This window comes from Trichechus manatus, unplaced genomic scaffold (genome assembly GCF_000243295.1).
Source record: "Trichechus manatus latirostris isolate Lorelei unplaced genomic scaffold, TriManLat1.0 scaffold00042, whole genome shotgun sequence".
Taxonomy (NCBI): Eukaryota; Metazoa; Chordata; class Mammalia; order Sirenia; family Trichechidae; genus Trichechus; species Trichechus manatus.
In genome coordinates, this window is record NW_004443978.1 from 11,111,568 (window position 1) to 11,123,939 (window position 12,372).

General features: G+C 40.8%; 1 protein-coding gene across 2 annotated transcripts in view; it reads right to left on the bottom strand.

Moving 5' to 3' along the window:
• Nucleotides 1–320: 320 nt before the first annotated feature.
• Nucleotides 321–12,372, bottom strand: part of PCSK2 (proprotein convertase subtilisin/kexin type 2) — a 318,518-nt gene continuing 306,466 nt past the window's right edge. For both annotated transcript variants that reach the window (XM_004376450.2, XM_004376451.1), the window contains one exon: nt 321–1,016. In XM_004376450.2, the coding sequence (XP_004376507.1) occupies nt 530–1,016 (487 nt within the window). In that variant the 3' untranslated portion in view covers nt 321–529. The remainder of the gene's footprint in view (nt 1,017–12,372) is intronic.

Consider the following 12,372-nt stretch of genomic DNA (forward strand, 5'->3'; position numbering starts at 1 on the left):
ATCGATGTCACTGACCTGTCTTGCTAAGTTCAAAACACCTTTCCCCAAAGGACTGGCAGCATCTCTGGTCGTTTACGAAGCTCAGAGCTCACCCTCTGTCATAAGCTTCCATTTTCTTTTTATATCACAGGTCCTCCATTGAGACTACTGAAAAACATTCTTGAAGTCCCTGTGTGTGGCTTTTTAAATTAACTTTTTCTCTTCTCAGATACGAAAAAAGTAAGGGGAAAGCTGTCCTAGTTTTGTTTTCAATATACCACCTATTCAAATGACACAAGTAAAGAAGTTAGAGTCACACATAGGACATGGAGGGGGTGAGGTGGGAACACTATATATTTGTGGCATAGAATAAAAAAGATTGCTTCCATTGCAATGAAGGAATCATTGACAGTGAGCGAAGCATCCGAGTGAGAAGACAGAATCACTTGTCTGGGGTGACAGTCATTGCTGGGCGCCTAACAGAAGTGTGGAGCTAGGGAGGGGTGCCACAGATGGGGAGGGAAGGAGGTGGTGCAGACAACCGGCGGTGCTAGTTCTTGCTTAGGATGCTCTTGAGGCTTCTCTCCACAGCTTCGTCCAGCTCCTCCTCCAGCTCTTCCTTCTTGGACATGGCTAGCTTGGACTGGTAATCTCTCACAACCTGGTCAATGTAAGGTGCGCTCTGGGTGCCGTGGAGCATCAGGGTCCACTCCTTCAGCACCCCTCTCTGGGGTGTACTGCCGACAAACCCCAGCTCAAGGGTCCAGGTTCCCCGGGCGTCTTCCCCCCAAGTGTGCGTGGTCATGAAGGGCCACTTGTCAAAGCCCACTTTTGAGTCATCATCTCTTGGGCGCCGGCTCAGCAAGATGGATTTGGTGCCCATTGGGGAAGTCATGTTGATGTTCAAGTCTCCTCTCCTGCTGGCGTTGACTGTGATGACGGCTTGGACATGCTCCAGGTAGCGGACGAAATTTTCCTTCCCCTCGCAAGCGTCGGTTGTGAGGGTCAGCACCAATTTGCCAGTGGATGGTATTTTCCTGGGGACAAAGTGATAAGGAGATCTGTTAAGGGAGGGGCACCACAAGTGGCATGAGTTTGAAGGCGCTTTCAGGTAGCATCAAGAGCAGGGGCTTTGAGGTTAATCAGACAGACCTGGGTTTAATTTCCACACTAGCTGTGTGAGCCTGAGCAAGTTACTTGTACTCTTTGAACCTCCTTTTAGAATGAGGAATGGAGCAGATGCTATTGATTCCCCTCCACACATCTCCTAAGTCACCTTTGAGTTCACCTGCAGCTGTAGTTCCATGTACCCTGACTGTTTCCCATCTCAGGCACCTCAGCATCTCTCCTGGGGCTTTTTCCCACACTATGAGAGCTTTCAGTGTTCAGGTCAACCTTTTACCAATGATAGACAGAAGGTGGTGGATAAATACCCCAACTTCCCCAGTGGAACTGAATTTAATTGCCCACTGTGATAAACTTGCTCATTAATGCATGCTTTCTTGGCCTTTTCCCCACTCCTTGTTTCACATCTCCACTTCCTCGCTGGTATTTCCTAGGATCATCTCTCAAAAAGTTATCAGCATCCAAGTCCTGTCTCAGAGTCTGCTTTTGGGGAACCCAGAGTGTGACAGGGTGCCAAATACCTTGATAAAAAGAAGCTATTGCTAATATGATTGTTATCACTAACATAAAAAAAAGCTGAAGTTAGGCTAATTAATCGTGACTTTTTTGAAAGATCAGGAGATTTCAGGGGTCTCTTTGGTCTCAGAGTTGGAACCTCATGGAGGCTTGGTCTAAACATCACCCCAGCTGTCTTTCCATACAACCAATCTCCTTTCTGGAGATGGCTTCCTTCAAATATGAAATATAATAAATCAAGCTACATTTGAGGATTGCATAGTGTAATGGAAAGGCTCCAGACTTTGGGAACAAACCTATTTGAATTACAATTCTGCTTCCACACGTACTAACCATGGGAATTTGGATAAGTTATTTAAGTACTCTAAGCCTCAATGTCATTGTGGGGTAATTTTTGTGAGGTTAAAGAAACCAATGTATGCATGGGATTCTGGGAAGATGGCAGCATAAACAGACCATCATTCTGACACTCCTCCACAAATACAATGAAGAAATAGTGCTCGGCTTTGAGGGACTCTGAATCAAAGAGCAGAGGAAAGCAGTTGGGGATTACAGATAGGCAAGAGTCAATGAATCCATAATGAGTTGCACGCGGTACAAAAATTGCTTCTTCCACTGTCCCTGCCCTTCCCCCCAGCCATGTGCAGGCTGCCAGAATCTATGAACTGGGAAGTGGCCCTAGTAAAAGAGCCAGCTTCCCTAACCATCACACCCCCTGCCTGTACAAAGAGACAGGACTCCAAGCTTCTGCTCTAAAATCAACAAGACAGACCTCTCCGTGGGTCTGTTTGGAGTGTGCCAACATCTCCCCCACACAGGCACTGCTGGCTGCAAGCTTACTGTGAATTACTAAAGAAGCCCCTTACAGTGGAACCTGCTCTCAAAGTCAACACACTACCTGCCTCCCTGTGCACGCCATAGCTAAGGCCTCTGAAACCAACAGGACAAACCTCCTGGGGAGTCAGTTATGGTCTATCTGCTCCCTCTTCTAGTTGGCACTGAGAACTGCTGACTAAGGCTGCTGTGTGCTAGGAATCAGGCATCTTAAGAGGAGGCCAACCCACAGCCAAGCTACTACATGGGGATCTCTGATAGCAATAAGGCAGACCTCCCTGGGGGTCCATTTGAAGTATAACAACCCCTCCCCAACCCAGAAACTGTCAACGACTAGCAGGCTGTGAATTGCTACGGAAAGCCCCTTCAGCAGAGTCTTCTCCCATAGCACTCTACCTGCCTCCCTGCACACCTCATAGCTCAGGCCTCTGACACCAACAGGAAAATTTCCCTTGGGATTAATTTGGGTTAGGGTGCCCCCACTTCTGCTTTGTGCTGAGGACTCCAGACAGAGGCTGTTGTGTGCTAGGAAGCAGGTGTCTTGAGTGGAGGCTGTACTCATAGCCAACAATTTATCAAGGAGGCTCTGATAGCAACAAGGCAGACCTCTAGGAGGATCTGACTGGAGTGTGACACTCCCTCCCTCACCTGGTAACTATTGGTTGCCAGGCTGTTGCAAACTGCTACAGAAGGCCCCTGCAGTGGAGCCTGCTCACATAGTCAGCACTCTACCTGCCTCCCTCTTCACCCCATAGCTCAGGCCTCTGAAACCAACAGGACAGACCTTCCCGGGAAAAACTTCTGGTCTGTCTGCTCCTCTTTCTGGTCAGCACTGAAGACTATTGACTAAGGCTGCCGTGTGCTAGGAAGCAGGCATCCTGAGTGGAGGCTAGACCCACAGCCAACACTCTACGGGGTAAGCTCTGATAGCTACAAGGCAGACCTCCCTGGGGGCCCATATGGAGCGTGACAACCCCTCCCCAACCTGGTAACTGTCAGATGCTGTACTAATATGAACTCCTACAGAAGGTTCCCTACAAAGGAGGCAGGAGGAGGGTCACCTAAGTGGAGACTGCTTCTCCCACCACCACAGGGCCACTGGGGCTCTGAAACCAACAAGACAGATCTCTCGGAGGTACTTCTGGGGAGTGCCAGCCCCTCCTCCCCCTGAAATGAAGGAAAGCCTGCCCATGCTTCCCTTGAATGCCAGCTCAGATATGAGGAGCCCCATAGAGCAGAGAAGGAAGCCTTGGGCAAAACCGAAGGACAACACCCAGCCCAGAAGCAGGCTCCCGGTGAGTGGGTTTTCCGACTAAAAACGTGGTTGCAGAAACAGACGCAGGAAGGGAGTAATAACCAGAAAGAGAGGACTGTGCCCCCTGGTGGACAGACAGATTAATGCATGATATCTCGCCTGAGTAGTGGTGCCTGTTGGTGGACAGATTGACCACAGTATATTCTCTAGTGTGTTTGGGAGACATTGAAAGTTGAAAACCGACATCTGGAACTTTCAAATCCTAATTAAACCAGGGAGGGAGAAGGAGCTATCACAGACAGAGAGAGAGGAAATGGTAAGTAAAAGCCAAAGGCTCTGCCTGCCTAAGAGATTTTTGCAGAAAGTAGCATAGGTAAAAACATAAAATACTGGAGAGAACTGAGAAAGCTAACATCTTCAAAAATCCCAATACCCCAACAAAAAAACACAAGACACACAAAGAACAGAAAAACGATGGCCCATCCAAATGAACATGACAAAAGGTGTGAAAGTGCATCTAGGGATGGATGACCAAATAATGAAAAATAAAGAAAGAATATAATACAACAATGTAAACATAATTTATGGGACAACAAGAGACCTAATATATGCATCATGGGAATTCCAGAAGAAGATAAGAAAGAGAAAGGTACAGAAAGAATATTTGAAGAAATAATGACAGAAAATTTCCCCAACCTAACAAAGGACATGAATCTACAAATCCAAGAAACACAAAAAACCCCAAGCTGGATAAAACCAAAGAAATCTACAGCAAGACACATCATAGTTAGGCTCTCAAAAAGTAAAGATAAAGAGAGATCCCTGAAAGCAGTGAGAGAGAAGCCAACAGTCACATACAAAGGATCCTCAACAAGATTAAGTGCTGATTTCTCCCCAGGAACATCGGAAATGAGAAGGCAATGGAATGGAATATTTAAAATACTGAAAGAAAAAACTGTCAACCAAGAATACTGTACCCAGATAAACTGTCCTTCAAGAATGAGGGTGACATTAAAATATTTCCAAACAGAAGCTGAGAAAGTTCATACCTACCAGACTGGCCCTACAAAAAATACTAATGTGGGTTCTGTAGATGGAAGGGAGAAGGCATTAGAAAGTAATTCAAAGACACACAAAAAGAAAGATCCCTAATAAAGGGAATTGTATGGACAAGCATAAGGGCAAGTAATAAATTATTCATGCTTGATAACTCTAATCGTTTTGTCCTTCATGCTTTTTAATGACAAATGTACCAAAAACAGGGATAAAATTATGTTACAGGGCACATGAAATATAAAGATGTAATTAGTGACAACAACAACAAAAATGGGGGAGGAGGGCAGGAGGAATGGAATAAGTATAGAATTCCCTGTATGTTATTGAAGTTAAGTTGTTATGAACTTACCCTATGTTGTTATAATACAAGCTGTTAAATGCAATAATCATGGTAACCATAAAAAAATCTAAAAAACATACAAAAAAGAAAAAGAGAAGGAAACCAAAAGGAGTCACTACAATAAAACAACACAAAAGCAAGCAGTAGTAAAGGACAAAGACAAAGAAGGCTTAATACACACACACACAAAAACAAATCACAAAAGGAACAAGTAAGTCACTTCTTATCAGTAATTACAGTGAATGCAAATGGCCTAAAAGATCCGATCAAAAGGCAGAGAGTGGCAGAATGGATTTTAAAAAAAACACGATCCTACTATATAATGTTTACAAGAGACATACCTTAGACTCAAGGACACAATAGGTTGAAAGTGAAAGGATGGGAAAAATATTCCATGCAAATAATAAAGAAAAGAGGGCTGGAGTGGCAACCTTAATATCAGACAAAGTAGACGTTAGGACAAAAATCTTTCAGATGAGATAAAGATAGGCATTATATAGTGATAAAAGGATCCATTAATCAAGGAGATATAACAATCATAAATATATATGTACCCAAACACTGGAGCACCTAAATATATAAACACTGATAGAATTGAAGGGAGAAATAGATGACACTAGAATAACAGTAGGAGATTTCAGCACACCACTTTCAATATTAGACAGAACATCTAGAAAGAAGATCAACAAGGAAACAGAGGATCTGAATGACACTCTAAACCAACTAGACTTAACAAACATATATAGAATACTCCACCCAACAACAGTGCAATATGCCTTCTACTCCCATGCACATGGATCATACTCCATGATAGACCACATGTTAGATCACAAAGCAAGTCTTGATAAATTTAAAAAGATTGAAATCACACAAAGTATTTTCTCTGACCACAATAGAGTGAAGCTAGAAATCAATAACAGAAAAAAACAAACAACAACAACAACAACAACAACAAAAAACTGGAAAATAAATAAACATATGGAAATTAAACAAGACACTATTAAACTACAAATGGGTCAAGGAGGAAATCAAAAGAGAAATCACAAATTTCCTGGGGTCAAATGGAAATGAAAGCACAACATACCAAAACTTATGCTCTGCAGCAACAGCAGCACTCCGAGGGAAACTTATAGCAATAAATGCCTTCATGAAAAAAGAAGGAAGATCTGTAGTCAACAGCCTAACTTGACAACTCCAGAAACTAGAAAGAGAAGAGCAAACTAAGCCTAAATTTACCAGAGGAAAGGAAATAACAAAGACCAGAGTAGAAATAAATAAAATCAAAAACAAAAAAACAACAGAATCAATAAAATCAGAAGTTGGTTCTTTGAAAATTAAAAAATATAAATATATATTTTAACAATTATATATATTTATATATAATTTTTGTATATTTTATATGAATCTTTAAAAATATATAATTAAATTTTATTTAATTGACAAATCTTCAGCTAGACTGACAAAGAAGAGAAAAGATGCAAATAACCAAAACAAGAAATGGAAGAGGAGACATTTCAACTGACTCAATAGAAATAAAGACAATTAGGACAAAATTTTACTAAAAATGGTATGGTAAAAAACTGGATAACCTAGATGAAATGGACACATTCTTAGAAGCACACAACCTACCCAAACTGACTCAAGAGGAAATAAAAAATCTCAATAGACCAATAATAGGTGAAAAGATCAAATCAGTGATCAAAAACCTTCCAACAATAACAACGAAAGTCTTGGACCAAATGGTTTCACTGGGGAATTCTACCAAACATTTAGAGAATTGATGCCAATACTGTTTAAACTCTTCCAAAAGATGGAAAAGGAAGGGGCATTCTCTAATTCATTCTATGAAGCAAACATAACCCTGATACCAAAACCAGACAAAGACACCAAAGAAAAGAAAACTACAGGCCAATATCTCTTGTGTATGTAAATGCAAAAATCCTCATAGAATACTAGCAAACAGAATCCAACAGCATATTAGAAGAGTCATACATCATGACCAAGTAGGATTTATTCCAGGAATACAGAAATGGTTCAACATTAGAAAATCAATCAACATAATACACTACATCAATAGAACAAAGGTAAAGAACCACATGATTATCACTATGGATGCAGAAAAAGCATTTGATAAAATCCAACACCCTTTCTTGATGAAAACCATCAAGAAAATTGGAATAGAGGGAAAATTCTCAATATGATTCAGGGCATATATGAAAAGTCAACAGCCAACATTATACTTAATGGAGAAAGACTGAGAGCTTTCCCCTTGAAATCAAGAACAAGACAAAGGTGCCCACTCTTATCACTTCTATTCAATATTGTATTAGAAGTCCTAGCTGGAGCAATAAGACAAGAAAAAGAAATAAAATGTATCCAGATTGGAAAAGAAGAAGTAAAATTATCTTTATTCATGGATTATATGGTCCTATATATAGAAAATCCCAGAGTCCACAAGAAAACTTTTAAAGCTAATAGAGGAATTTAGCAAAGTTGCAGGGTACAAAGTCAACAAATAAAAATCTGAGTTTCTATACACCAGCAATGGGAAATCTGAAAGAGAAATTAGGGAAATAATTCCATTTACAACAGCATCTAAGAGAATAAAATACCTAGGAATAAACCTAACCAGGGATGTGAAGGACTTATATAATGAAAATTATAAAACACTGCTGAAAGAGACTAAAGAAGACTTAAATAAATTGAAAGATATTCCATGTTTTTGGGTTGGAAGACTTAATATTGTTATGATGTCAGTAATATCCAAAGTGATCTATAGATTCAACACAATTCCAATCAAAATTCCAACAGCCTTCTTTACAGAAATGGAAAATCCAATCCTCAACTTTATATAGAATGGCAAGAGGACTGGAATAGCTAAAGCAATGTTGAAAGAGAAGAACAAAGTAGAAGGCCTCAAGCTTACTCACTTTAAAACATATTACACAGCTACAGTAATCAAAACAGCCTGGTACTGGTATAATGATAGACATGTAGACCAATGGAATAGAATTGAGAGCCCAGAAATAAACCCACACATCTATGGTCAACTGAATTTTGACAAGTGTGCTAAGTCCATTTGATGGAAAAAGAAGCAACCCTTCAATAAATGGTTTTGGGAAAACTGTATTTCCACATGCACAAAAATGAAACAGGATCCATGCTTCACACCACACACAGAAAAACAAATTTCAAATGGATTAAGGACCTAACAGTGAAAAGTAAAACCATAAAATTCTCAGGAAAAAATGCAGGGGCAAGGCTATCCAGCCTAGCTTTTAACAATGGATTATCTAATATAATAACAAAACACAAGCTGTAAAAGACTAAATAAATGGGACCTCGTAAAAATTATAAACTTTTTTTTATCAAAAAACCTCACTAAGAAGTGAAAATCAAGCTGTCGACTAGGAGAATATCTTTGGAAACCATATATCCAAAAAAATTTAATAACCAAAATATATATAAAATTTTGACAACTTAACAACAAAACGACAACCCAATCACAAAATGGGCAAGGAATTTGAATAGACATTTCACCCAAGAGGACATTCACATGGCCACCAAACATATGAAAAAATGCTCAACGTCATTAGTCATCAGAGAGATGGAAATCAAAACCACAATGAGATACCATTTCACTCCCACTAGGATGGCTAAGATAAAACAAAAACAGAAAATAATAAACGTTAACGAGGATGCGGAGGAACTGGAACCCTTATCCATTGCTGGTGTGAATGCAAAATGGTACAACTATTTTGGAAAACAGTGCGACAGCTCCTCAAAAAACTAAAAATAGAACTACCATATGACGCAGCAATTCCACTCCTAGATAGATACCCAGAAGACCTGAAAGCAGGGAACTCAGAAACTTGCACACCAATGTTCATTGCAGCACTATTCACGATAGCCAAAAGATGGAAACAACCTAAATGTCCATCAGCAGATGAATGGATAAACAAAATGTGATTCATACATACAATGGAATACTACTCAGCCAGTAGAAGAAACAGAGTCTTCATACATGTTACAATATGGATAGAGCTTGAAGACTTTATGCTGAATGAAAGAAGCCAATCACAAAAGGCCAAATATTGTATGATCTCACTTATATAAAAAGACAAGAAAAGGCAAATGTTTAGAGATCAAAGTTTATTAGTGGTTATTAGAGGCGGAGGGGAGGGGGAAAGGGAGGGTTAATAGTGATGAAAAAAATCACAGTGTGTAAGGGTAGGGTTGCATACTTGATTATTGTAATTGCTGTCAGTAAGTTGTACACCTGTAAAAAGTTGAACTGGCAAAAGTTGTGTGATAGATATAATTACCACGACAACACCAAAAAAAGAGTAGCTGCTGAGGGAGCTTATATACAGCCTCATGGGATTTGGCTCCTTGGTTTGGAGGTTTAGGATTATGGTTTCATGGGACATCCCAGTTAATTGCCCTAAACATGTTTAGTGCTTTTGTTCTATTTCCCAGTTGTTAGCGGAGTGCCTGGGTTTTTTTTTTTTTTTAATTGTACTTTAGGTGAAGGTTTACAGAACAAATATTTTCTCATTAAACAGTCAGTACACATATTGTTCTATGACATCAGTCAACAACCCCACGACATGTCAGCATACTCCCTTCTCGGCCTTGGATGACCTTTTTTTTGGTGAAAATATACATAGCCAAAGACACACCATTTAAAAAATTTCTACATGTACAATTCAGTGACATTGATTACATTCTTCCAGTTGTGCTGCTATTCTCACTTTAGATGAAGGTTTACAGAACAAAGTAGTTTCTTATTAAATAGTTAGTACACATATTGCCCTATGACAATGGTTAACAACCCCACTACATGTCAACACTGTCCTTACTCAACCTTGGGCTCCCTATCATCAGCCTTCCTCTCCCCTCCTGCCTTCCAGTCCCTGTCCCTGGACTGCTGTGCCTCATCAGTCTCGTTTTGTTTTATGGGGCTGTCCAATCCCCAGGTGAATGGTGAACCTCAGGAGTGACTTCACCACTGAGCTAAAAGGGTGCTGGGGGCCATACTCTCGGGGCTTCTCCAGTCTCCATCAGGCCAGCAAATCTGGTCCTTTTTTTGTGTTAGAATTTTGTTCTACATCTCTCTCCAGCTCTGTCCAGAACCCTCTGCTGTGATCCCGGTCAGAGTGGTCAGTGGTGGTAGCTGGGCACCATCTAGCTGTACTGGACTCAGTCTGGTGGAGGCCTTGGTAGCTGTGGTCCATTAGTTCTTTGGACTAATCTTTTCCTTATATCCTGTTCTCTTCCTTCTCCCTTGCTCCTGAAGGGGTAAGACCAGTAGAGTATCTTAGATGGCTGCTCACAGGCTTTTAAGACCCCAGACGCTGTGCCTGGGGTCTTAAAAGCTTGCAAATGGCCATCCAAGGCACAATAATTGGTCTCTATTTGCCTAGAATAACAGAGGAAGAAGGAGAGTCAGGAATAGGAGGAGGATATGGAGTGTGTGGGTAATTGCCTCCATTGCCATCACCAGAAGAACTGTGTGGTGCCTGGCTATGATTACTGAACGTTTTGATCAAAGATTGTGTACAAGAATCCTGATCAAAAAGAGGAAAATGCGGAACAGAATTTAAAATTCTCATGGAATCCAGACTTTCTGGAGGTGTGGGGGCTGGGTGAACCCCTGAAACTATCGCCATGAGATAATATTTAAAACTGAAGCCAAACATATCCCTGAAGTCTTCTTAAAAGCAAACAATAGTTTAGCTCAATTAGTAAAAAATGTCTACACTGAGCATTATGGTCTTTTAAGAACTATCTACTTGAGATCAGTTGACAACAGCAAATCGAAAGATTAGATAGGAAGCTCAGGGGGCAGTGAGTTTACGTTAACGGGATGGAGGGAACTACTCAGAAAAACACGGTGAGAATGGTTGCATAACTCAAAGAAAGTAATCAGTGTCAAAGTGTACATGTAGAAACTGTTGAACTGGTGTATGTTTTGCTGTGTATATTCTCAACAACAGAATAAAATTTAAAAAAAGAAGACAATTTATGAAAACATTGAGGACAATGCCAAGCATATGGTACCAATTACCCTTCCCTGTCTCTTTGCCTGTGTTAATATCCTCCCTTGACATGGCTTTTGTTTGGGGGCACAAAATGGCAAATGTTTTAAACACACATCCATCAAAAGATGCAGGTCACACATCCAGCTCTGCACCAAGCTTTGTTCCTGCATTGCCCTTTGACCCAAGGCCACGAAACTGGGAGGGCTGTTGAAGCTTACCATACAGCTCATTAACAAAGAAATTAAGAAAATATTCTTAGTTTTCATGGTGTGCTTCTGTGTACACTCCGCATGCATGCTGATGCTGAGTGATGCAAGAAGCATCCACTGGTCATGGAGGTCCAGTGAATGGTGGTAGCGGTGGGGTCTCAAGTGCCCAGGCTCTTGAGAAACCATCCAGTTTGGTAGAGATCAGGCATTAGGACAGCTTTGGAACTGAGAGTGCAGAGTGCCACTACCTTGACTCTAAAAGAAGATGCTTTTTGCTCTGAACAAGATCAGAAGCATGATAGGTGAGCTGATAAATGACTAAGATATTTAGATTTCCAGTCAGCAGGCAGAAAGCTGTGTGCGGTAGGACAAAAAGACTAAGGGTCCAGTCAGGGGCAAGGCATTGGAACTGTCTGAGACTCATTTTTCTTACCTATAAAATGGCGATATTAATTCCTACCTTGAAGTGTGGATATGAACATAAAATTTATTTTGTCTATACTGTTGTTGTTGTTAGGTGCCGTCGACTTGGTTTTGGCTCATAGTAACTCTATGTACAACAGAAAGAAACACTGCTCGGTCCTGCGTCATCCTCATGATCGTTGTTGTGCTTGAGCCCGTTGTTGCAGCCACTGTGTCCATCCATCTCATTGAAGGTCTTCCTCTTTTTCACAGACCCTCTACTTTACCAAGCATGATGTCCTTCTCCAGGTACTCGTCCCTCCTGATAACATGTCCAAATTGTGTGAGACAAAGTCTTGTCATCCTGGCTTCTAAGGAATATTCTGGCTGTACTTCTTCCAAGACAGAATTGTTTGTTCTTTTGGCAGTCCATGGTTTATTCAATATTCTTAGCCAATGCCATAATTCAAAGGCATTAAATCTTCCTTTGTCTTCGTTATTCATTGTCCAGGTTTCACATGCATATGAGGCAATTGAAAATACCATGGCTTGGGTCAGGTGCACCTTAGTCCTCAAGGTGACATCTTTGCTTTTTAACACTTTAAAGAGGTC